The following is a 26,905-nucleotide window of genomic DNA, read 5'->3' as shown; positions in this document are numbered from 1 at the left end:
ACAAGTATACCTATAGCAATGGTTTACCGTTGCTAATAAAAAAATGTATTGCAACAGACTTATTTGGTACCGTTGCTAAAAATTTCTACAGCAATGGTTTTATCCATGGCTATAGAATATGAGCTATTGTTCAATAAATAGAAATAGCAACAGTTTTAAGTAAAACCACCACTATAAGTATTAGTCATTCTTATGTATTGCTATGGTTTTTTACATTAACGGTTGCTATAAAATTCTTATAGCAACGGTTAGGATAAAAAATCGATGTCGTAGATTTGGTCGTCACAAAATATAACTGTATTTGAAGCCATTGTTGTATGGAACCTTTAGCAACGGTCATCATAAACTGTTGCTAAAGGCTTGTTTCTTGGTTGAGATTAAATGAATGCCATTACAAAAAAAAAATAATAATAATAATAATTTCACCTGTTCTTCGTTCAATACACACTTTTAATAAATTTTTTTCATCATCAAAAAAAGAAAGGAGAATTTACAAAATTATCCTCATTGCATCTGAATAGTTGATTATATGCACATGCATCATGCTCACGACCTTTGCTTTGGATCATAAACTTCGATCTATCATGTTCAACAAAAATGAATACATAAGAATTGATGTCAATAATTAGATATATAAATTAAATAATTAGAATTGATCATAACCTTCGCTTTGTTCCTACACAGTGCTTTATTTTCTTCAAAGCATTGCTTTTATTTACTTTGCTAAATGTCTAATAAAGAAAAGTAAAGAAAAACAATATATTAGTATATGTTTAAATAAGAAATAATTTTTAATGAATTTAATTTGCATACCTTAAATTTTTCTGATTGCCACATTTGAAGCAAATTTACCCACTGTTCTTTAACAACACAATCCGTTGGAGGAGTAAGTTGTTCTGCTATTGGAACTTCAGGCTTATAAAAATCCGGATATAGAATGCATTTCCATTGCTTCCATTTTGCATTTAGGTCCTTTAAACACCATTCTTTACGATCATCTAAAACATCAAACTTATCCTACATTGCATATGTAAGAATGAGATTTTATATATCATAATTCATCACACATATTTGATTATTTGAAAAATGTTCAAATCCAACATACAAATAGTGAATAAATTGAAAAGAATACCTTGATAAAACCCCAAGCACAATCTTTAGTTGTATACAATACTTTCTTCCAACTATCCACATCAATAGGTACAATATTTCCATTACGTGCTATTGTGCCAATAAACTGAGACAATTTTCCATCTTCTAGTTGACCATGCTTATTAAAAGATACAGAAATACGCTCATTATCATTCATTTTATACACATCTTTCAAAAAGTGGGGCCTCTTGTTTTCTTGTGCTATGAGGACTCTATTTGTGGGGGTAATTGGTCTTCAGTTTCCTCCTAAGAATGATGAGAGGGCAAATGGTCTACTTGGGGTTGAGAAACTTGAGGGTGTTGCAAATAAGATTGCTGTGGTTGTGTTTCAGTCTCTTGTTCTTCAACTTCCCTATTTAATTGAGAATTTGGGACTTGCTGCACTCGATTTGTTTGAGATCATTTTCTTTTTGATGCCCTAGAAAAAAATCCAAGGGAATCAAAATCAGATGGTGCAACAAAAAAGCTCATCTATGGTGTGGCCCTCAATATTCAATCAAAATCAGATGGGGCAGAACCACAGTTTCCAATCAGCACATAAGACAACACAAGCCCGTTTCTGTTATTTAATGCGATTGGTGAGCAAATTAAATCTGACTATTAATATATGGGGTCAGAAATTTGATTACATGAAGCTTATAAACGCCATAGGTGTTATCTTAAAATTAGAAATTCAGTTATTCCTTTTCTTAAAAAGCTAATTAAGGGGATACATAGTTTTCTGTTTCTAGAAAGGTCTTCATGTTTGACGCTAATTAAACAGATTTGATCACTTTTTTTTTTTCAATTCCTCATAAAGTCTTAAGCTTTGTGGTATGTTTGAAAAGCTACCAAGTCCCCAACAATTAATGGCAGTAGGCAGCCACATTAATCGAGTGACCTTCGACCTAGACCACTGTCCATTGAGTGGTTAGGGAACAGGTCAAACACCAAAATACATGATTCTGTCATCATCTTCTCAGCTGTTGACCTATGGCTGAGGCTGAGGTTAGCTGTAATAGTGGTTAGGGTCAACCCATGTCCAACCTCTCTTTAATGAAGGAAAGGTTTACCAATTGTCAAACCCATTAAATCTCTTGTTTGGAGAAAGGAATGGTTTAACTCAAACTGATCAGCAGCTGTGGCTAAAACCCTGCCACTCTCAAAACAAGGGACTTTCTGCTCCATCAGCACATAAGACTTGGAGTGGTTGGATTCTAGAGCTCCAAAGTCTGTTGTCTATATTTGTCTAGGCAGCCTCTGTAGACTGATTCCTCCACAGTTGATAAAGATTGGGTTGGGGCTAGAAGCATCAAACACCACCCATTCATTTGGGTAGTCAGAAACAACAATGAATCCTTTGAGGAATGGTTGTTGAAGGAAGGTTTTGAGGAGAGGACCAAAGGGAGAGGTCTCTTGATTCAGGGCTGGGCGCCTCAGGTTTTAATCCTATCTCACTCGGCCATAGGTGGCTTCTTGACACATTGCAGGTGGAATTCAACACTGGAAGGGGTTTGTGCGGGTGTGCCCATGATAACATAACCTATGTTTGCAGAGCAGTTCTGTAAACATAGGGGTTTGTACAGATTCTCAAGATTGGAGTCAGGATTGGTATTGATGTCCAATGTAAGTGGGGAGAGGAAGAGAAGGTTGGGGTGCTGGTAAGGAGAGAACAAGTGGAGAAGGCCATAGTCCAGTTGATGGATGGGGGAGATGAGACAGAAGAAAGAAGACAGAGAGCGACAGAGCTCATGGAGATGGCAAAGATAGCAATCGAAGAGGGGGGATTTTCTCATACCAACATGACACTGTTGATCCAAGATATCATGAATCAAGTAGTCATTCAGAACAAACAGGTGTTAGATAAGGCTCCTGAAAAAAAAAATACACACACACACATATATAAATATATATCTAGTTGAAAGAAACATTTCATCTCAAAGGTTGTTCGAGCAACATTGTCTAAATTTGCTAAGCAGTCCACAGCCTAATTCACAAGTACTTTTGTTAAGTGGTACTCAAAATTACATATGAAGTCATGTTTATATCATCAGAGCTACTGTTCAATTACTCAATTGGCTAATCCACTCACCAACTAAGTCTAGGACAATTTGCAGCAAAAAAAATAAAAAACTAGGTTTAGGACAAAATCTTTCCCTCTAGAGCCAAAACTTCACTTAAAAAAGGAAAAAAAAATAGATCCACCTCAAACGCATGAATGGCAGAGTGAAAAGCAAGTTAGAGAACAAGAACAAGCTTAATTTATGCAAATCACCCATCAGATTAGAAAAAAAAAAGTAAAAAAAAAAAAGAAAAGAAAAAAAGGAACAACCCAAGTTATTTGAGAGCTTCCTGCACATGACTCCTGGGATTCATCAACTCTAATTAAAAAAAAAAAAAAAAAAAAAAAAAAACAATAATAAAAGCATAACTATTGTTCATCAAATCAACTCTAAAATTTTAATCACAAAAGCTCTATTCATAAACTCAGCATAAGGGCTCAGATAACCCCTTCATAGACTCCAATTTCAACTAGGAAACTAACAAATATTACTTTAGTCTGATATCATAGTATTCTATCATACAAAAATAAGAAGGTGATCTCAGTGGGTCCATCCCAACAGTGGCACTTGGCATGCAGCCATGACCCTGGCAGAGATTTACTACATGACCTCCACAAGCAACCAATGACATCAGACTGTCTCATCTCAAGAATGTAATGACTGGTTAGATGAGATTGGTTCTTCTAAGGATGGTGAAGAAGAACCCTGCATTCTTGCTGAGACGATTGACAGATTTAGGAAGAAGATCTATGAGTATCTCCTTACACATTAGGATCTGCTGCAGTTGCTCTTGGTGCTGAAGCACAAATAGCACCACCAAGCCAAACAGCAGAAACTAAAGCAAGAAGATGACATGGTGAATATTCTTCTGGACAGGCATTCATTATATCTTACCTATACAGCTTTGAGGCATTGGAGGTGAGCCATATTAAATTGTGTGGACAGATCCAACTTAGCCACCAAGTGGTTAGGGAGGGGCATTTTTCTGATTCTAGTTTTTATTAAAATTTGGTTTGTTGGCTCTTTAAGCTGGAACCAATGTCCCTAACCTTCCCGATCTGTCTCAATGTGTCTGTTTCTGAAATGTGTTTTCCAGGAAATAGCAATTTTATTAGGAAAGAAGTTCCTTTTTAAAAAACATAGAATATGATGTCATTGCTCCAGAATAATTACAAAAAAAATGCTACGTAGATATATAAACTTAAAATGATCATCGGCACAAATACTTGTGTAAATTTTGAATGCTGGAAAAATATGAAATACATTTTAGACAAAGTAGTATATCAGTAAATATTGGAATGCAAACTCAAGGGCCAATACCAAATGTTGGACATGGCTATCCAGGGTATTGGGAGGGGTAGACTGGTTACAGACCTAACCTTATGGCCTTTTTGCACATTGGATGAAAACATGCTTTTGGAACTCACAACCAGAAAAACAATTCATATTGGGATAACACCCCCAATAGGAAGCTGGTCCTTTGATTTCAGATTTTACTTTCTTCTTCACATTTTGCTTTAAGAGCTGTATTTCAGTTCAATAGCAACTGATCCTGGCGGATCAAGAAAGTTAAACCCGACCACACACCAAAACCATATGGTCTATTCTTCTCAAAAAAAAAAAAAAAGACTAAGAAAAAACAAAAAAAAAAGATAAATAAACATATAACAGATTTATAAAGTTCCCTAAAGCTCATCACTATGTTGGTTCGCACATCTCATGGCAATATGATATCATATAAAGAATATAAACATAAAAAATTAAAAAAAATAAGCAAATAACCTATGGCACTCCAATATCAATTAATCTTATAAACATTAGAATTAACCCACATGGATTAGCATATTCTTCATGACCATATAAAGATTATTAACATTAGAATTAGAAAGAAAAACACAAACAGGCACGCATATATGTGGTGGATTCATGTAATCCCTAAAACTCCTCACTATGCCCATTAGCATATCCATAGCACTCCAATATCATGTAAAGCATATCCATAGCACAATCCATGGCATTCCAATATTAGAAAAAAAATAGCCAAAAGAATAAAAAAATTAAACAATGAAGTTGTTACTTACATCCTTTTCCAAAGCAATCTAGATGTCACAATGCCCACACAAAATTCCTTATGAGTATAACTAATCCTATAAATTGACAACAAACAATATAAGTAAATAATATTAAGGGTAGGATAAAAAATCGTAGCATCAGAAATGAAATCATTTAAAGCAATCTAGATGGGCATGCATTCCTACATGTACAACAATTCAGTTCTAAATACACCAAATTTCGCTGACTTGACATTAAAATTACCTTTACCATGAAGGGTCCAAAAACTATCATCTTAATCAAAGGATGCAAGCAAATCTTAAGAATCCCCTTTGCAATATTTTCAATTAACATACTATTCCCTCTATAGAAATATTATTCACTTTGATAGGTAGTCCAATGAAACCAAATATATGTCTCATAATTTTGAAGCCCTCAACACCCAGAAATACAAAGAACAAAGTTCCAACAAATCATTTAGGTAAATCTCTAGATTAGCAAATATCCTAGCTGACTCACTTTATGGAGGAGGGGTAGGGAAGTCTGAAAAGTATGATCTTAGCTGATCCTAGCTAAGCTATTTATATTCTTTTACATTGTACTAGTTGAAAAGTATGGATGTCATGTATACGTGTTTTGTACCCTGTTGTTGGATCATTTTCTAATGCAGGCGTGTTCTGTTTGTTGACTTTCCTCAGTATGAATTGAGTTTAGTTTTGTTTGGGGACTGATTTCTCTCCCTTGGCTGAAACTCTAAAAGTACATTAGCCACCCTTTTCAAAATGGTGTTGTACCCATGATTAGTTAATTAGTATGCAGCCTTGCGAGCAGCAGACCCGAACTCCTAGGTAGGGGTTCAAGTTTGGTATCTAACTTGAAGAGATTAAATAATATTTGGTCCAGGCGCAAATATTATACATTAAAAATTGCAGTATTTCAGTTCCTGGTTTCAGCCTTTTAAATGCATGCAGATTGTAACTAGGGATTTACCAATTCCTGGTTTCACATTTTAAAGAAACATGAAATTGGGATCAAAGAAGGGCTATAACTCCAACATGCCTTGTCATAAACGAGGCAAATCACCCTGTTTCAGCTTGTTCCCAAAAGTGAAGTCAGGAAGCTATAATACAGGTGGTAGCGTGGTACCCCTGTTTACCTTAATGTTTATTACTTGACACCCATGAATGGCTATGTCTACTGGGCAGGCCTTGGTGTCTTTCATTCTGGTGTGAATTAAATAAGCAGATCCGAACAACATGGCCCTGTCTTCAGCGACAATCCGCTGCACTCCATCTTCCTACCAGATCTCATCTGAGGGCCCATCCTAATTCTTTTTTCTTAATCTCTCTCTAGAGATTAGATCTTTTAATCAATGAGCCAGCCGGTGCCCAGAGGCCTTATTATTTAAATTAATCCAACTTGAAATTCGATTACTATCAACCCAACTGCTTTTCCCTACGGTTTCATGTGAGATCTAGTAAAACCCAATGGTGCAATATTGTTACTGGCAAACTAACTCTAGGGTTTAACAATAAAAGACAATCCTCCTTTCTTTAGAAATATCCCTAAACCCCAACCTTGATACCTGATTAGAAACTCCTGCGACATCCCCTATAACTTAGAAAACAAGAACAATCGCTCTTGTTCCATATTTGACACCCACGGCCGAAGAAACCAAAAGAAATATATATTTCCAATAAAGGTAAAGAAATAGAGACCAACAGAAATAGCAAGTTTCTCTTAGAAAAAGCAGAAGAAAAAAGTGGGAGATGAACTTACTTCTCTACAACAAGCTAAGCAGATCAAGAATCCGAGATGCTTTGTACACCGAGAGAGCAAGAAACCGAAGAAGGGGAAAATGAGCAGAAAGAAGAGATGAAGATCTGAGAATGAGAGGAGAGCGGGCATTTTTTTCCTCTTTTTTTCTATTACGGTTTTCTAATCCCATATGCAAATTTATATATATTGCAACGGTCCATTTGAAAACCGTTGGGGTAAATTTATGTATAAGCCACGGCCCAGCAACCGTTACTAGGTTGAAATTAAAAAGCCAGGATATGGCTACGGATAAATATTCGGTTGTTATATATGTCTTTGTAGCAACCGTTTTTTGTACGTTGTTGGAAAAACCGTGGCTAAAGGCCACTTTTTTTTTTTTTTGTAGTGTTTACCTAGGGAGGGTATTCCAATGCTTAACTCATGAGTGTGTGGGAGTAATATTTGAGAATGCAAGTGAGCTTGAAAGTATCAGCATGCATAACTTTTAGAGTGTTCATGGGGTCCTTTTATAGCTATTTGAGGTTCAAGTGCCATCAGGCAACGTCTCTGAGTCTTCTACGGAGTTGTTTCCGTAGTTTGGGGCATGTTAGATTGTCAGTTGCTAGATTCATGTGACGGTTACAAGTTGCCCATGAGTCTTGTGGCATACGGTTTGATGAGCTATTCCCATAGTCGCGGTAATGGTGTTCATGAGGGCGCAACACATAGAACAATTTTGGGCGAGCTGTTATTGTTGACGGGCCGAGCTCGCCCCAACTCGGCTGCACACCTGATGTTGGTTGCCATGTGTTGGTCTGTCGAGCTGTCTTACTAATTTGGACATTGTGTTGCCAACAACGTCCACGTGCCGATAGTTGCGTGTGGCGTGCGGGATGGTTTCGGACGAGATAGCGTTGGTGGCGGGCCGAGCTTGCCTCAACTCGACTGCATAGCTGATGTCGGTTGCCAAGTGTTGGTTTGTCGAGCTATCTTGCCGAGTCGGACGTTGCGTTGTTGATAGTGTCCACATGTCGCCATTTGAGCAGCGTGACCAAAATGCCCCTCATCAATTGCCCCCCACTCTCGAGCCACTAACTAGTAGGCGAAGAGAGTAGGACCTTTTAGGGTGTTTTGGGTCTGCTCACTCTTGTTGCTAGTTCAATTCGCTCATGTCGCTAGTTTAGTTCACGTAGAATCTAGCATGTGACACGATGAGCTATTCTAACAGTTGCACTATCGGCGCCTTTGGTAGCGAGCTGCTAGGGACAGTTGGCAAGCTCTTCCTCGCAAGTCGTTTAAAATCCCTACAACTCGACCAACTCCTAGGACAGCTCATCGTAATCCTATGGGGTCAGCTAGTTCGGTCTCACCGAGGTAGAGGTCGACCTAGGTGAGATGCTCTGAGCTAATTTTATTGAGTTAGTTCACTGACTAGGTGCCGAGGAGTATTTTTTATGCCATGTGTCTCCGAAGGTAGGTCGCCAGGTCTCCAGTAGCTCTCCGAATGTTGGTCTCGATCATTTTGGCTAAGGCAGGTCATCGCATACATGGTGTCGGGTGTCATCTAGCTGTTTTTAAGATGCCACATGTCATGATGTCAATGGAGGGCCAAATCTACCCTCACCAATTGCCCCCCACTTTCAAGTTGAGGTCAGCTTAGCGAAGGGAGTAGCTTGTTGTAGGTCCATTGGCCCGGAGCAACTAGTTTGTTGAGCTCGTAAGTATCAGCCTAGGTCATCTGATCAGTGGTTGCAAGTCGTAGGTCAGCGGAATCCGGTCACCGGGTCAGCTAAAGGACCTTCTGTAGAGTAGGGCAAAGGAGCTTCTGTAGAGCAGGTCGCCCAGTATCGCGTAGTGAGCTGATTGTCATTCTATCTACTGAGTTGCATTTCTTTCTTTTGGCATTGTGTCATTTTTAGGTAGTTGAAGATCAGGTCTATCCAACTCGGCTCTATAGTACATGAAACACCTCCTGTAGAGCTACTCGCATACTATCACATAGCGAGCTGCTTTGCATTTCATTCTTTTGGCAATACACTTTGTCAAAGGTCGGATCTATCCAACTCGACTCTATAGTACATGAAATATCTTTTGTAGAGTTGCTAGCCTATTATCACGTAGCGAGTTGCTTGTCGTTCTATGAGCATAGTTGCATTTCATTCTTTTTGTCGAGTCAATTGTGCTCGCAAGTCTGGAAAGGGCATTAGCCTCTGTATTTTCTGATCTCGAAATTTGTTAGAGACACCAAGAGTCGAAATTGGAGAGGAGTTCTCTCACCTTGGCCAGGTACGCTGCCATGGAGGGTTCTCGAGCTTCATAGTCCCCATTTACCTGATTCACGACGAGCTACGAGTCACTGTAGATAATTATGTGTCTATCTCCCACCTCTTTCGCTAGTGCCTCGTATTCAGCCTCATTATTCAAAGCTCGGAACTGGAACTGGAGCACATACTATAGTTTTGTATCACAAGGTCCATATAGCATTAACCCAGCTCTACTTCTGCCTAGGTTGGATGATCTATCTTACATGAAGTATCCAAGGCTCCTCGTCCCAACTCACTATTTCGGGAGGAGGGGATGCCACGCTAGACAAGACTTCTGCTTCCAGCTCTATATGTTCGGGCGATGGCAAGCTAAAAGTACACTTGGTAATGAAATCTGCCAGGACCTGTGCTTTTATTGTTGCGCGTGGTTTGAATTGTATATCACATTATTTGAGCTTGATCGCCCATTTGGTAAGTCTTTCCAAGACCTCAAGCTTTTGAAAGACTTGTTTTAGAGGTCAATCGGTTAATACCACAATGGTGTGGGCTTGGAAATAGGGTCTTAGTTTCCGGGTGGCTAGCACTAATGTGAAGGTGAGCTTTTCTATGTCGGGGTATCTCATTTCCGCTAACCACCTCATCTTGCAGAGAGGTGAAGTTTAAGCTCATCCTCGGTCTCAAGTTTGGTTAATAGTAGAGGCGAACTAAATTCTTTTTTCAGCTCATCAAAGGTGAGTTGTTGTACAGAGGTGAAATGGCTTTCTGTTGAGTTGAGCCCCGAGGTGGCGACTTGTTTTTTCTTCGTGGCGAGCTGTTGCACCTGCTCCAAGGTGACCTACTTTTTCTTCGTTGCGAACTGTTGTGCCTACTCCGAGGCAACTAGCTTTTTCTTCATGGTGAGCTATTGTGCCTATTCTGAGGCGACCTGCTTTTTCTTCATGGTGAGCTGTTGTGCCTGCTCTGAGGCGACTTGCTTCCTTTTAGCGATTTACTCCTTCTCTTTTGTCTTGCTTGTACTTACTTCGTCTTCAGCCTGCTTCCTCTTTCCTACTTAGTTAGATTCTAATCCCCCTACTTCCTCTGCTTTAATAAATCGATTAGCAACGTTGAGGAATTTTTCCATGGTGGCCGGTGGATGTTGTTCGAGTTCCCATTTCAATTTGCGATGCTTGACACCTTTCTTTGCTGCTATGAGATGTACAACGGGATCCAGGTCTGGGATTTGTAGTTGTTCCATATTAAACCTTTGGATATATTCCCTGAGCAACTCATTTGATTTCTGGACAACATTGAATAGCCAAGTCATTGATTTGGTGTGTCGCTTGCTGGTGGCGAATTAAGTAATGAAGAGTTTAGTGAATCGATCCCGTGGGTAAGGTATATTTTTGCTATTCATGACATTTTTCTGAAGAGGCAACCACTGGCTACCCCTCGGGACCTCCTAGTTGTTGTATGAAACCTGTTGATCGTTGGCTGGCACTTTCTAGCTATTGTGCAGTACCTGCTGACCATCTACGACATAGGCTGGTCAGGTGCAAAAGGATACCACTGCCATTAGAAGTGTTGTTGTTGTTGCTACTGTAGGTATATACCGCTCACGCAAACCCTCAGAGAACACCCTAACATCATGATTAACACCACAAAAACACACCCGAGCAGCTCGCAATCAACCCCCACGCTGCAATGAACCCACGACACACCATCACTCCCGCAATGAACTCATAATACATATCACAAAACTGCGATAAATCTGCGTTTCACCGAGTCTAGTCAGCATGTGAACATAAAGAAACCACAACCGTACCCATTTGAGGGTCCCAAGCCCAGCTGAATGTGTGATGAAGCCATGCCCGCTAAGGCGTGCGATGAACCCGCAGCCCATGAACTCACTCGTGACAATAGTGTAGTAGTCCCACCCGTCGTCCCTATTATCTGGATGCATTTGCTGCTCTTTCTGCGTTCAATGGTTGCCGCAGGCTTGTTCTCTGGTAGGTGAGGCAATTTTGTTCCTTCGACTTTGGCTGTCCTCATCTCGCCATCATTCGCCAACTCCATGAAGTAGATGGCGTCCTGTAGGTGTGTCTTGGACTTGTCAAAAGGGGCCCTGGTGGCTGGGATTTTGATTGATTGTCCCCAGTGTTTGGCTTTAATGCACTGGTGGTATGTTGAGGGGACGAGGGCCAAGGTGTGTATTAGGGGGCATCCTAGGAGGGCATGGTAAGAGGTCCTTCATGGGATCACCTGGAACTCCTGCGTGGTGCTGAATGGACCAGTCATGACTTGCAGTTCAATGGACCCCTCTATGATGGACGAGTTCCCGTTGAAGTCTGTCACCTCCAATGGCAATCCCTTGATATATTCCTTTTAGACATTCATCAACTCCAGTGTGTGGATAGAAATGAGGTTGACAAAGCTTCCTAGGTCAACCATCGATCTTCTCATTTCAAAGCCCCCTTATTTTGGCCATGATGTAAAGAAGTTTGTTGTGGTGGGGGTCAACGGCTAACATATCCTCTGCTGCAAATTCCATGTTGTTGCGGTCACAGTTGTAGGGTTGTAACGGGTACCAGAAAACTTATGTGAGTGCTCTGTTGGCCAGCTTCCACGTTGTTGTGTTGGACCCTTGTTTGGTGAAGAACTGTTGCAGCTCCTCATTCTGCTCTAGTTTCTCTATCAAGGCATCAAACTGATACTGACCTGTTGCTCCGACCACATTGATACTTCCTCCCTAGGTATGGGCTGGAAGGGGGTCGGTTTCCACATGGGTTGGGTCTTTTTTAACAAACTGGTCCAACTTTGCTTTTTGTACGAATAACCTTCGTAGAGTGAAACAATCCATCAGATCATGATGTGGTGTCTGATGGAAGTTGCACCATCTCTTGTCGTGCTTGTCTTTCTCTGGGTCTACTCCTGGTGGTGGTAGTGGCAGGATGATGACTCTATCCTCGACTAGCTTATTCATTGTCATGATTATCTCCTCCCTTGTGCAGGGGAAGGGGGGAGGTACACTTCTCTTTCCTTGGGCATTATCGCACTGGTATGGCCCTTGCCTAGCTCCTCCGCCATTTTTGGGCCTTCTATCAACTGCGCATGCCTTGTTTCTGTTGTATAGAGAGGTGTCCTTAACAATTCGCGTTGTCCTCTCCGCACACCTCCAAAGTTGGCTGAAAGTTTCGACTTCAATGTTCTCAATGCCAATCTTGAAGGTGGGACGCATGCCTTGTATGCGTTGTTCGATGAAGCGCTTCTTGGTGGCATGTTCATCGAAGACAGAGTGTGTAAGCTTCTAAAACCTCATAACATAGGCCAGAAGATCTTCTTCTAATCCTTGCTCCACGTTCCGTATGTCGGCCATTGTCAATTTTCTTTCCAGGGTGAACCACTTTGACAAGAACCTCTTAGCTAGTTCACCCCACGAATCAATGCTCCCAAGGGTGAGACTTACAAACCACGTGTATGCCGGACTGGTCAGTGACCTAAAAAATTCTTGTACCTTAAGATCCCCATCAAGGGCGAAGGATCCGAGGATGTCCTCAAACTTGCTGATGTGCTCTTATGGGCTGCCTCTCTGCCTGTCATATTATGGCCATTGTTGAGGAGGGGTGTACCCGGTAAGGTAGGGCTTGTACAAGATACGGTCGAAGTAAGGTTTTTGTAGGATGGCTGAATCCTGTGCCCGATTCTGGCTTTTAGCCAACAGCCCAGGAAAGGCATGAGACTGGTGGGCTAGTCGGTGGCTTGTCTGAGTCGAAACTTGGTTGGCTCTGTTTGACTGTTCGGGGATGGTAAGGGTCGGGTTGGAGGCGTGGCAGCTAGGTTTAGGATTTGAGTTGGGGACGTTGGGAAGAGTGGCGACAAGGGTTTGTTTGGCTTGGAACCGAACGGTTAAGTAGAATTTGGAGGGTGCTTCTCGTCTCCTCCTACATTTGTTCTAGCATCCTAAATTTGTCCTCAAAGAGTGCCTTGAACCCGTAAACTTTGTTTGATAGTATCTCAATATTAACTTGAATAGGTGTTTCCATTTCAGACTGACTTTCCACCCCGAGATTAGTGTTCTCCTGAGTATTGCTTTGCTCCTCAGGGATGGTGGTGAGGTTGATCCTTCTCAAGACCATTCTCTATGATTAAAGACGGAACCAGAGATTCTACTGTAAATTATAGGGTAAGGCTTGATTAGGGAATGGTCTCTTTGAAAGATAGAGAGAGGCCTTGTTAGTAGGGAAAATGGACTCTTGGGATTAAGGGTGTGAAGGCAAGGTTTTAGAGAGAAAGAATACTCGAGAGTGTTGCGCGCCAAATGTTAGGGGTCGGATGTCTTCTAACACAAGGAGGATCTCTATTTATGGAGGAGATCCCGAGATCCTAAAAGGTAGGGAATAAGGGCATTCACTATCAATTATTGAGTGTGCAACTGGAGTTTCGCCACGTGTCTCATGAGGATCTTCTCGAGGATTAGCTTTCCTTCTCCTTAAGATTCCCTATTACTCAAATGTGCTACTACCTTTTTGCGCGGTGTAACTAGTCCTACGTGCCATCGATGATGTCACTGCTTGGCGAGCAACGCTTTGCTGACTCCATGTGGCAACTCACTACGTCCTTTGTTGTCGTGGATTCCACATGCCTTCGGGCATACGCAAGCCTCGCCATGGACTCGACTTGGGTCCCTCCTAACCCGGGCCATGAGCGTGTTCGCTAGTTGTGGGTTCATTGCACGCTTTAGCGGGCGTAGCTTCATTACACATTCAGATGGGCTTGGGGCTCTCAGATGGGTTCAACTATGGTTTATTTGGGTTCGAGTGCTGACTGGATTCGGTGAACTATGGGTTTATCGCAATTTTGCGATATGTATTGTGAGTTCATCGCAAATACGTTGGTGTACTACAGGTTCATCGCAACGTATGAATTGACTGCGTGTTGGCCGCGTGTAGTCTTGTAATGCTAATATTGATATTTGATGTTTTCTAAGAGTCTGAATGAGCGCTACATACCAACAATAACTATAATTATTATAATAACTATAATAGCTATTATAATAACTTTTAAAACTATTATAGTTATTATTATAACTATTATAATAGTTATAACTATAACAATAGTTATTATAACTATTACAATAATAATTATTATTATAATTTTTATAACTATAATAACTTATTAATATTATAAGTACAACAATAATTGTTATAATAGTTATTATTATAATTTTTTTTGGTCTTTCAAATTGAAATCAAAATGAAGATTGAAAAGTAACATATGATTGGTTTTAAGTGAATATATTCTTCAACAATATAGTTGCTCAGCTACTAATAACATTATATTTAAATGTTTAATACTTGAACTACCTGCTATTCAGATCCAACTTTTCCTTAACTTTCATCTCTAGAATCGTTGTCATCATCCCCACCAACCGCCTACTTAGATGATGCAGAATCACTTTGTATGGGAGAGCCCCCGGTAACAGACTGTTGATAAAGGACTCCTCCAACAATAGTGAAAATCAAGCAAACCAAGCCGAATGGACTAGCATGCTTATCCCAAATCAACACATTGATTGTAACAGTGAGAAACTTATTAACAACCCCTGTGACTGTAAATGCTGTAGCAGAGATTGCTTTCCTGGCAGCAAACCCGAAGAAACTGATGAGCAAGCCGAAAACACAAGACAAGGATACTGCGAAAGTTGCACCTGGTTCCACCAAATTGTCGGAATTTGATCCAACAGAAGAGAGCACATCAACATACTCTCCGGTTAGAACCCAGAACAGGGGCGACATCATCAAAGACAGCAGATTGTTGTACAATACAAAACCCCAGGTGTTCAACCCAAGATTTGTGACCATGTGTTTAATGTAAACCATCTCTGTAGTGATGGTCACCAAATAAGCGAATGCCCACGAGTAAGCACTGAGGGTGAATGCTGAATCAGTTGCCACATAACCAACCGCGCCACCCAATATGATCAACAAAGAAAGAAAAGTGAGCTTCGACGGGCATGGCTGTTTCCTAAACGCGGTATCCGCTATGGAAACCAAAAGGGGCGTACAAGATCTGAAAACAATGAAGGTATCCACATTGGCGTGACGAAGCAGATTTGTGTTGGTGAAGATTGCGAGGTAGAAAATAGTGGCAGCAGGCAGGAATTTCTTAGCGGTCTCCGATGTGAATGGGTCATGGTACAGAAACCCTAATTTACCAAGAACCCAGACCCCCAGAACAGAGGTTAAGTACTGCAATGCCGTAAGAAGACCGGGGAAGGGGAACTTTGTAATGGCGTACTTGTTAATGACGGCGAGCAAACTCGAACAAAGAGCGTATCCAACAACAAGGCTACTAGTAGCGTAGTATTGCTTCGAACCATCAAGTCTAGCGGGAGCCATAATGTTTGCCAAATTTGCCTCTAGGTTTAGAAGATCATTCAAAGGAAAACCTTGTATCAACAAAATCAACGTCCACGGATCACAAAAATTCAGACTCCAACCCGGGAGGCTAAAACAAGAAAACGTTTCTGGAGACAGAAATGTTTCGATGTACTACTATATATCCGGAGAAAAATGTTGAAGATATAAAAGAGAAAAAAAAAACCGCGAAAATACGCAAAAGCGCGCTCTTTAATTCTAAAGAAAATGACCCATAAAGTAAGGAAAGAGAATGATAACGAGTCATAAGAACTCTATAACCACAAAAGAAGAAAAGAAAAGCTCGCCACCGACACAGACATTCATTGAAATCTCGATTTTGGATTGAAGGCAGAACCCTAAACCTAAAATCTGTGAAAGTCCAGGGTCGCGAGCTAAGCAAGATGCAGAGATCGTCAACTACGTTATGCGTTTCCTGCGTCTCATATCTGGAGAATTAAATCGGCTTTGAGGAAATCCATTGACGAAAGGTGACGTTTCCTGCGACCTTGCTCTTTTGAATTATTATTATAATAGTTATTATAATAATTATCATAATAGTTATAATAATAGTATTTTATAATAATTATTATAATAACTATTATTATAGTTATTATTATATCTATTATAATAGTTATAACTATTATAATAATAATTATTATAGTTATTATTATATCTATTATAATAGTTATAACTATTATAATAATAATTATTATAACTATAATAATAGTTTAACATTTGTAATAGTTATAATAATAGTTATTGTAATAACTATAATAATTATAACAATAGTTATTATAATAATAGTTATAATACAACATTTATAACTATAATATTATAATTATTATTATTGATGAAGGATGATTTGGCATGACCTAGCAAGAAAGGGACACGTGGGTGCGATCTGATTGAGGGGTGACAATTCAGCCAAGCGAACCCAGTTCGCAACATTCCGAGCTCGAGTATTCAACCACCTCGGTGTAGAGGCACCTTGACACCAAATCCAGTTTGGAACTAAAGAATTGAAGTTCCGACTGAAAGCTAATGAGCCGAAATGCTACATAACTGACTCCAAAGGCCTCCCCAACAAATCTCGAATCTCTCAAAATCACAATGAACCAACAGATTCTGAATTTCCCGATATCACGATGAGAACTCGTCTCAGCTCTCCTTGAATTGGAGGTAAACAATAAACCTTATCAACATAATACTCCCCTTTAAAAAGTAAAAACAAAACAAACCTTATCTCCACAGCCCGGAGATCACGGAGCTCTTTCGTAAGGCCCACAACTACTCCAGTATATAAAGACATGAAACCTCAAGACAAAAGTACGCGTGATTATTCTACTCACTAGTAGTCAAGTTCTCAAGCATCAAGCTCGCATTTACAACATAAAATACTAACTTAAGCATCAGAGCGACCTTGCCGGATTAGCTACCCTAGGTTCTTTGATCCACTGTTTTGCAGAACAGTCCAACTCGCCGCCCAATTGGAATTCGGATCGCCTTCCAACTAGGAGTAGCTAGATCGCGCACCATCAATTATAATTATTAATATTATAATTATAATAATAATAGTTATAATAGTTATTAATATAATTTAATAATAATAGTTATAATACTACATTTATAACTATAGTATTATAGTTATTATTATAATTTAATAATAATAGTTGTAATAAATATAATAATAACTATTATTATAGTTACTATAACTATTATAACAATAACTTTTGGAACATGGTTTCGAAGTTTCGATGCATTGCATTTGTATCAAAGAATCATCTGAACTAAGAATAGTGTATATGGAAAATAAAAGAAAAAGATCAACCACAGAACAATAATGCAATTTAATCCACAGAAAGACCTCCAATGTGGAGGTTAATTTTATACGCATGATCTAATAAATCCTAATTCAATGATTTTTTTTTTACGAAAAAAAAAACATGATTTTAACTAGATTTTCAAAATAATGCGAAAGCAAAATTTCTGCCAATAGTTCAAACGAATGCAAAAAACACGAAATGAATATACAGAAAATGTGAAAAGCTCTCCAGATTAGGCATTGCCAACATTACTTCCATATCTGAATTTTCTAAAAGGAAAGATTAACGATATAAAGTACCAAAAATCATATTAAACTTGCAGCTAAGAAGTAAAGCCACATCTTCAATCCTATACAGAAGATTCTGATGCCAACAATGAAATCTAGTAAACCAGTAAAATTTTAATAGAAAAGGTTACAACAAAAATCCAGCAAGAAAAAAAAAAGTAATCAGAATCTTTAGGAAAAAAAAGCCCGCAAATTGAATAATCTTCTTAAAAAAGAATTGAGAAGAAATAGCAGCTACAAATAAGGTCGAGGTGAGAAGAAATGAAAAATGAAAAAGCAAAATAAGTCGTTTAGAAATGGTACCTGGAACAATGAGGAAAGGCGAGAAAGCAAAAGACCTTCTCGTCGTCCTCAAGAGAAGAAGCTTTGCTAACAAAAGATCACCATTATTCCTAATTTCCTATTCCTAGTATCAGATAACACCAAAACAAACCAACCAAAAAAATAAAAAATATCAGATTATGAGCAAGAACTTCAACATTGGGAGGAATACGACAGTGAGAGAAAGAATAGAATAGGGTTCTGGCGATGTCGGTAGCTACTCGCTTTCCGTCCCAATTCCAAAACAATTCCAACATTTTCCGGTCCATCAACGATTATAAAATCAGAACCTATTTTTATATAATGTCATCCATTTTTTCTCCTTTTATTTATGGCTACTACTCTCATTTTAGAGTTCATTATAATAGTTATAAATATAATAATTATTATAATAGTTATAATAGTTATTATAGTTATTATAACTATTAATAGTTATTAAAATAACTATTGTTAAACTTAAAAATAAAAAGAGAGTAGTAGCTCTAAATAAAAAGAGAAAAAATGGATGACACTATACAAAAATAGGTTCTGATTTTATAACCGCTTATGGAGCAGAAAATGCTGGAATTGGTTTGGAGTTGGGACGGAAAGCGAATAGCGGACGATATCGCCAGAACCCTGTTCTGTTCTTTCTCTCTTTGTCGTATTCATCCCAATGTTGAAGTTCTTGCTCATAATCTGATACTTTTTTACTTTTTTAGTTGGTTTGTTTTGGTGTTATCTGATAGTAGGAATAGGAATAATGGTGATCTTTTGTTAACAAAGCTTCTTTTCTTGAGGACGACGAGAAGGTCTTTCGCTTTCTCGCCTTTCCTCATGGTTCCAGGTACCTTTTCTAAACGATTTTTTCTTTCTTCTTCATTTTTCATTTCATCTTACCTCGACCATATTTGTAGCTATTTCTTGTCAATTCTGTTTTGTGAAGAATATTCAATTTGCGGGGTTTTTCTTTTTCCCGAAGCTTCTGATCACTTTTTTTCTTGCTGGATTTTTGTTGTAATCTTTTCTATTAAAATTTTACTGGTTTACGTAAATGTTGGGGTTAAAAAAAAATTACTGGTTTACTGGATTTCATTGTTGGCATCAGAATCTTCTGTATAGGATTGAAGATGTGGCTTTACTTCTTAGCTGCAAGCTTAATATGATTTTTGGTACTTTATATCGTTATTCTTTCCTTCTAGAAAATTCAGATATGGAAGTAATGTTGGCAATGCCTAATGTGGAGAGCTTTTCACTTTTTCTGTATGTTCATTTCGTGTTTTTTGCATTCGTTTAAACTATTATTACTGGATTTCATGTTCATTTTGTGTTCATTTCGAGCTTTTCACGTGAGTAAATTTTGCTTTCGCATTATTTTGAAAATCTAGTTAAAATCATTTTTTTTTCGTAAAAAAAAAAATTATTGAATTGGAATTTATTAATTCATGTGTATAAAATTAACTTCCACATTGGAGGTCTTTCCGTGGATTAAATTGCATTATTGATCTGTTGTTGATCTTTTTCTTTAATTTTTCATATACACCATTCTTAGTTCAGATGATTCTTTGATGCAAATGCAATGCATCGAAACCATGTTCCGGAAGTTATCGTCCTCTTGGGATTCAGGAATTCAGTGTTGATGGAAAGAATGGTGCTGCAAGAATTCCACCGGATGACTGAGAATTTTGGCTCTTTAGGTGGGCCTGTATTGAATTTACTTCATTTGAGCTGAAATTCTTACAATGTCACGGGCGGGCAGGGCAAGGAGGAAGCTCCGGTGGAGCAATCTCTACACTTTCTCTTGCCTCCATCCACATGTTCTAGAGTCAGAGGGCCCACATTCCCTTGAAGGCCCTGGTTTCTCACGAATTGTATATTGCAATCAATCCCATCTCGACCAGAAAAAGCCTCTGAAATACCCATCAAATTACATATCAACCACAAAGTACAATGTCATAACTTTCTTTCCCAAGGCAATCTTTGAGCAGTTTAGGCGTGTTGCCAATCTGTACTTTCTCATGGCTGCAATTCTCTCTCTCACTCCCATTGCCCCATTTTCTGCTGTAAGTATGATTGCACCTCTATCCTTTGTTGTTGGACTTAGTATGGCAAAGGAAGCTTTAGAAGATTGGCGTAGATTTATACAGGATATGAAAGTCAATACCCGGAAGGTTAGTATTCATAAAGGGGATGGCACATTTTGTTGTATACCATGGCAGAAAATTCAGGTTGGTGATGTGGTGAGAGTGGAGAAAGATCAGTTCTTTCCTGCGGACTTGCTGCTGTTGTCATCAAGCTATGAAGATGGAATTTGCTATGTGGAGACTATGAATCTGGATGGTGAGACAAATTTGAAGGTCAAGAGATCTTTGGAGGTAACCTTGCCCTTGGATGAAGATGCAGATTTCAAGGATTTCACAGGAACAATTAGATGTGAGGACCCAAATCCTAGCCTCTACACTTTTGTGGGTAATCTTGAGTATGATCAGCGGGTTTACGCTCTTGACCCTAGTCAGATTCTTCTCAGAGATTCAAAGCTCAGAAACACTACTCATGTGTATGGAGTGGTAATTTTCACTGGCCATGATAGCAAGGTCATGCAGAATGCAACCAAGTCCCCCTCAAAAAGGAGTGCAGTTGAAAGGAAAATGGATAAAATAATATACATCCTTTGTACCCTTCTTGTTCTGATATCGCTCATCAGCTCGATAGGATTTGCTGTTAAGACAAAGTTTGGAATGCCAGACTGGTGGTACTTGCAACCAGAAGATACCACAAATTTGTATAATCCATCAAAGCCTATGTTGTCAGGTACTTTCCATCTGGTCACTGCTCTTATCCTCTATGGCTATCTAATACCCATATCACTCTATGTCTCAATCGAAGTAGTAAAGGTCTTGCAAGCAATGTTCATTAACCAAGACATAAACATGTATGATGAGGATACGAGCAATCCTGCTGAAGCTCGTACGTCAAATCTGAATGAGGAGCTCGGCCAGGTTGACACTATTCTTTCTGATAAGACGGGCACTTTGACATGCAATCAGATGGACTTCCTCAAGTGTTCCATTGCTGGTGTTGCCTATGGTGTGGGTTCTAGTGAAGTTGAAATAGCTGCAGCTAAGCAGATGGCTTTTGAAGAGGATGCAGAAATTTCTGGTTCCATGCACAATAACAATGCTCATGATTCTTGGGAGAACAGCGCAAGTGATGTTTCAGGCTCTGTAATTGAACTGCAGACTGTTATTACTTCTGAGAATGAAAAGGAACAGAAACCCATCATAAAGGGATTCGGCTTTGAGGACAAACGACTCATTGATGGAAATTGGCTGAAAGAACCCAATTCAGACACCATATTGTTGTTCTTTCGGATACTGGCACTTTGCCACACAGCAATTCCTGAGCTAAATGAGGAAACTGGCAGTTTCAACTATGAGGCTGAATCACCAGATGAGGGAGCCTTTCTTGTTGCAGCTAGAGAGTTTGGTTTTGAATTCTGTAAACGGACTCAGACAAGTGTCTTCATTCGAGAAAGATATCCTTCTTCTGAGCACCCAATTGAAAGGTCAGAATACAAACATATTTTAGGGTCTCCAATTCGAGTTCTTCACTGTTTTGATTCATGGCATCTAATCCACCTATTCATTGGGACATTTTCAGGGAGTTCAAAATTCTAAATCTGTTGGAGTTTAGTAGCAAACGGAAGCGGATGTCTGTTATTGTTCAGGATGAAAATGGAGAGATTCTTCTTCTGTGCAAAGGTGCAGACAGGTCTGATTTATATGCTATTTTTTTTGTTTGTAGAATGTGTTTTCCCCAAGAGATCTTCAAGTTTTCTAATAGGTCAAGCGATCCATTTTGGTTGTGTTCTCCTAAAGCTACATTAATTTCATCTTCAAATTAACACTCACTGTATGTTTTCTTGCTTGGATCATGCAGCATAATTTTTGACCGGTTAGCCAAAAATGGAAGAACATATTTGGAGGAGACAAGTAGGCATCTGAGTGAATATGGAGAAGCAGGTTTGCGGACTTTGGCACTTGGATATAGAAAGCTAGAAGTGGCTGAGTATTCTAACTGGAACAGTGAATTTCTCAAGGCAAAGACTAATGTAGGTGGTGATAGAGAGGTGATGCTTGAACAGGTATCAGATATGATGGAAAAAGATTTAATTCTTGTAGGTGCAACTGCTGTGGAGGACAAACTACAAAAGGGGGTAAGCTTGTCTTTCTCTTTTGGAGTCTATAATGAGTGCAACTTGGGCAGGTTTGGGTTAGGTGGAGCTAACAGTAGCAAGTCCATGTGTACTGAACATTCAGTCTTAATCTAATCTGACCTGAAGATTACCATGAACTGTTCAACTTAAATCCTACTTGACTTGGGTTGGGTTGGGTTTATTATATCATATAATGCATGCAGAATTTTAAATAGAGGTTAATTTCTCCCGAAAAAAAAAATAAGAAGAATAAAGAGAGGTTAGCAGTAGCAGGGACTGAACTTGCAACCTCTTTTCCTCAACACAACTCTTCATGTTCTTGTTTATTTATCCTAATTTGTGCTTCCAAGTATAGAAATATGCAGGAAAGAGTGATTCTCTCAGGTTTTGTTACATCAAGTCAGCTGAGGCTTCAAACAATTCAATCCAATTTTTATGGGTTTGGTTGTATTTTCTATAACAATTCATCCTGTCTTGATCTTCATGGAAAACCCTATATTACGTGGTCTACAATTGGGCTTCTCAAGTTATGTTCACTTCCTACCCAACCCAAGTTGCAAAAATAGTACTCAACTTACTCTTCTTTTTATTCCTTTGAATTCTTAGTCTTCTTCTTTTCTCAATAGGTTCCCGAGTGCATAGATAAGTTAGCCCAAGCTGGTCTTAAGATATGGGTACTGACAGGAGACAAGATGGAAACTGCAATCAACATAGGGTTTGCCTCTTTCAATGCATAAGTATTCTCTTTAATTATAACTATCTTGTGAAAGGCATAACTTCTTGGCTAGCCCTTCATGTCATAAGATACTGCATTGGATCACTAAAATGAAATTTCTATTGATGCAATGCAGCTATGCATGCAGTCTTCTTCGGCAAGGCATGAAACAGATCTGCATAACAATGAACACCGGGTCAGTAGCACAAGATGCCAACAAGGTATGGGCTTGTTTAGTGTTTTGGTGTCTTGTGACTGTTCTGAATTTATTTAAAATCAAGACACAGGTACATGTAAGCTAAGAAGATGAAATGTGGATGAATAAACAATGCAGGAAACTGATTTCATGTTAGGTTTTATTAATGTATTTGAAATCTGATCAGGCTGCGAAGGAAGACATTATGATGCAAATAACCAATGGCTCTGAGATGATCAAAATGGAAAAAGACCCTGATGCAGCTTTTGCTTTAGTTATTGATGGGAAAACTCTAGCATATGCTTTAGAGGATGATATAAAGCATCAATTTTTGAGCTTAGCAGTTGATTGTGCATCTGTCATATGCTGTCGGGTTTCTCCAAAGCAGAAGGCACTGGTATAATTTTTTCCTTTGTGTTATATAAATTTGTAACCAAGCACCTCCGCCCCCTTTTATTATGTAATTTTCGACTAGTTGTAGATTCCAACCTGTCTTTCCATTGGGAACATTTCTTTTTTACCCCTAGGTGACAAGATTGGTAAAAGTGGGAACTAGAAAAACCACTTTAGCAATTGGTGATGGTGCAAATGATGTTGGTATGATTCAGGAAGCAGATATTGGTGTTGGTATCAGTGGTGTGGAAGGGATGCAGGTTGGTAATATTTTCTATAACTAAAGAAGCTTGAATTTAAATCTCTAAAGACATTTATGATGGTGCAGAATATGTATTTGCAGAAAGTTATTTTCTATGCTTATGAAATATATTAGAACTGATAGTTTTGTTATGCCTCTCAAACTGATTCTTTCAATCTGTTGTGGTTTAATGGTTATTGTTTCATTTTCCCTGCCATTTTTCCCTTTTAAATCATATTTTGATCATTTTTAATCAGTTTTGTATTTGAGATCGTATTCAAAATGTTAGTGGCTGATGATAATCACTAAGCTCATTACCACACTGACTCGGCCTCAGAAACCCCTACTCACCAATCAAAAAAGGATATAGCTGCTTTTCTCTTGCAATATAACGTTTGAAATCAGATCTACCTGACTAGCATCTTAAGATGTGAGGACTCAGTTAGAACGGATCAGTCAATTGGGTACATTGTATAGTGATATATACTTCTAATTGAGCAATCAACCTATATTTGAATTTTGAAATTTATATGCATTCCCATTATTGTGGTATCTAATGAATGAGGCAACAGTTAAGTGGGTCCAAAAGGTCAGCCAAATCTCTTTCTGGCAAGTTAGCAAAACAAGGGTTGTACAGGGAACAGCTTATCTGGCTCAATTGTAATATGCATAGTTAAATAGGATAGGTGGAGTCACCACCTCTAGCCTATGCAAGATAGGGATGGTTTCCCCATTCCCTGTTGGGCACCCAGCCTCCTCAACCTGATTGAGTCAGGGTTGGAGACTGCCCTGGCAGGGATTGGGACAAGGATGGGGAGTGAACAGTGAAGTCCCCATCCGACCTGATCCCCACCATATCATGGAAACAAGGGTAATAATGGAAGGAGGAATTGGTTTAGTGGCCTGATCCAACAAATACCCATATATACACATGTCATCTTGTTTGGAAACTTACAGTTTGGGAGTAAAATGGAGGGTCCTGGTACTGCAGCAGTGTAGTGTTAGTTATTTTATTTGTGAGGAATTGGGTCGTATGATGGAAATAGAAGTGCATCCATCAATCTAATGCATGCATTGGTATTGTATGTTACATCCAAGTTCACAAGTGTTTAGCTTTTTTCAGGCTGTTATGGCTAGTGACTTCTCCATTGCACAGTTTCGGTTTTTGCAGAGACTTCTGGTTGTCCATGGGCATTGGTGCTATAAGAGGATCTCACAGATGGTAAGAGTGTACAAGTGGCTAGCTATATATGTTGGCCGGTGTTGTAATTTTATATATTATTCTGTTTGACATAGACATACACATTATATACAAGTCCAAAATGCCAGGCTATAGCTAACTCATTTTTTTTATTTGGATTGGATTTCATTCAGATCTGTTATTTCTTCTACAAAAATATATTATTTGGCTTGACCCTTTTCTATTTCGAGGCATACACTGGCTTTTCAGGGCAGTCAGTTTATGATGACTGGTATATGCTACTGTTCAATGTCATCCTCACTTCATTGCCCGTCATTTCACTTGGCGTGTTTGAACAAGATGTTTCTTCTGATGTCTGCTTACAGGTTGGTTCCCAGTTCCCGGTAGCGCAGTAGCACTACATTAAATTAATGGTGACTAACTAATCTACAATTAATTCGTTTGTGCTAATACCCATGCACTTGCCTTTTGCAGTTTCCAGCACTCTATCAGCAAGGACCAAGAAACTTGTTCTTTGACTGGTATAGGATATTTGGATGGATGGCAAATGGTTTCTATTCATCCCTCATTATCTTCTTCCCCATCATAAGCATCTTTTATAACCAGGCATTCTTTTCCGGGGGCCATACCACGGACATGGCTGTTGTCGGAACCACCATGTTCACTTGCGTCATCTGGGTTGTGAATTGCCAGATTGCGCTGATGATGAGCCATTTTACGTGGATCCAGCACCTGCTCGTTTGGGGCAGCATCTTCATGTGGTATCTGCTCCTCTACCTTTATGGAATGTTCTCTATTTCAGGGAATGCTTACCAAATCCTTGTGGAGGTTCTAGCCCCGGCACCCATTTACTGGGCTATCACTCTGCTAGTAACGGCTGCTTGTATTCTTCCCTATTTGGGATACTTATCATTCCAAAGATGTTTCAATCCAATGGACCATCATGTTATCCAGGAGATTAAGTACTATAAGAAAGATGTGGAAGATGTACACATGTGGTCCAGGGAACGCTCAAAAGCAAGGCAGAGTACAAAGATTGGGTTCACAGCAAGAGTGGAAGCAAAGATTAAGCAGTTGAGAGGGAAGTTACATAAGAAGTATCCATCTATAGGTGTGCAAACTGTGATATCTGCTTCATAACCATGGCTTATTTATCTTTATTTTTGTTAGGGTTTTGTAGCCAGCATCCTCATTTTTATTCTCCCCCCCACCCCACCCCCCGTTCGGTTTCATTAATTTTCCATTCGATCGGGTACATGGATTGAGTTGGTTCAGGTCCCATTACAGTTACAGATAGAAGGTTGAAGTTGTTTGTACAATATTTATGACACTTGACGACATGCAACTTACGAAAAATGTTAATACATACATCAATAGTTCCTATTACCTTGTCTCCCCTCTACTTATTAAGATTTGGCTGCAAATAAGATTCAAAATATTGGTATTGTGATTTGCATGAACACGGTCGCTTAGAAATAGAAATGTTCAGAAAAGTCTCACAGATCCCACGTTAATATGGCTGTTGGAATACTTTACTTTACATTTATGTTTTTATTCTATTTTGTTAGGGTCTATTTGGCTTGTTAAAAATAGCTTTTTTTGTCATTGTTGTTCTTGTACTTTAACTACAATAAGGGCATAAGGGTCTTTTACCTTTTAATTATGGTCGCCTTATATACAATAATATAATCTGGCACCGCCAAACTTGGTTCTATTTGTCGAACATCTTTCTTCTTTTCTCCCTTCTCTCTTCTTTGTCTCTTCCCTTCTTGTTTTTCTATTGTTCTTTCTCTGTTAAGATGGTATCAAAGCGATTCTATTGCGTTTGAGAGCATATCGAACAAGGTTTTTCCACTTTATTCTTGCC

The 26,905-nt window shown here is 39.0% G+C and overlaps 2 protein-coding genes across 22 annotated transcripts; one reads left to right on the top strand and one right to left on the bottom strand.

Moving 5' to 3' along the window:
* Nucleotides 1-396: 396 nt before the first annotated feature.
* LOC148842296 (uncharacterized) lies at nt 397-18,370 on the bottom strand. 10 transcript variants are annotated; one of them, XR_016103487.1, is made up of 6 exons: nt 18,080-18,370; nt 14,611-15,695; nt 5,276-5,341; nt 814-1,017; nt 664-731; nt 397-579 (listed from the first exon to the last, which is right to left on the bottom strand). XR_016103487.1 is itself a non-coding variant. In XM_088958795.1 (6 exons), exons 3-6 carry the CDS (start codon nt 1,307-1,309, stop codon nt 471-473), a joined length of 558 nt encoding a protein of 185 aa, XP_088814921.1. In that variant the 5' UTR covers nt 1,310-1,570; nt 5,276-5,341; nt 7,026-7,210; the 3' UTR covers nt 397-470. The 10 variants fall into 10 exon arrangements, 3 of the variants coding, with proteins under 3 accessions (XP_088814921.1, XP_088814924.1, XP_088814922.1); XR_016103488.1 differs by having other exon boundaries at nt 14,611-15,665; nt 18,080-18,349; XM_088958795.1 differs by lacking the exons at nt 14,611-15,695; nt 18,080-18,370 and adding exons at nt 1,133-1,570; nt 7,026-7,210.
* LOC148842295 (putative phospholipid-transporting ATPase 4) lies at nt 16,016-26,424 on the top strand. Of its 12 annotated transcripts, none has more exons than XM_088958794.1 (11): nt 16,016-16,154; nt 20,296-21,641; nt 21,737-21,847; nt 22,016-22,292; nt 22,919-23,007; nt 23,144-23,228; nt 23,391-23,600; nt 23,731-23,856; nt 24,961-25,059; nt 25,212-25,403; nt 25,513-26,424. In XM_088958794.1, the coding sequence occupies exons 2-11, from the start codon at nt 20,404-20,406 to the stop codon at nt 26,176-26,178; spliced, it is 3,093 nt and encodes a 1,030-aa protein (XP_088814920.1). In that variant the 5' UTR covers nt 16,016-16,154; nt 20,296-20,403; the 3' UTR covers nt 26,179-26,424. The 12 variants fall into 12 exon arrangements, with proteins under 12 accessions (XP_088814920.1, XP_088814915.1, XP_088814912.1 ...); XM_088958787.1 differs by lacking the exon at nt 16,016-16,154 and adding an exon at nt 18,661-18,923 and having other exon boundaries at nt 19,629-21,641; nt 23,812-23,856; XM_088958783.1 differs by lacking the exon at nt 16,016-16,154 and adding an exon at nt 18,667-18,923 and having other exon boundaries at nt 19,634-21,641.
* Nucleotides 26,425-26,905: the final 481 nt, after the last annotated feature.

This window comes from Nelumbo lutea, chromosome 8 (assembly GCF_056320005.1).
Source record: "Nelumbo lutea isolate HS-2025 chromosome 8, American lotus-T2T, whole genome shotgun sequence".
NCBI classification, from domain to species: Eukaryota; Viridiplantae; Streptophyta; class Magnoliopsida; order Proteales; family Nelumbonaceae; genus Nelumbo; species Nelumbo lutea.
This window is presented reverse-complemented; position numbering and strand designations above follow the sequence as displayed.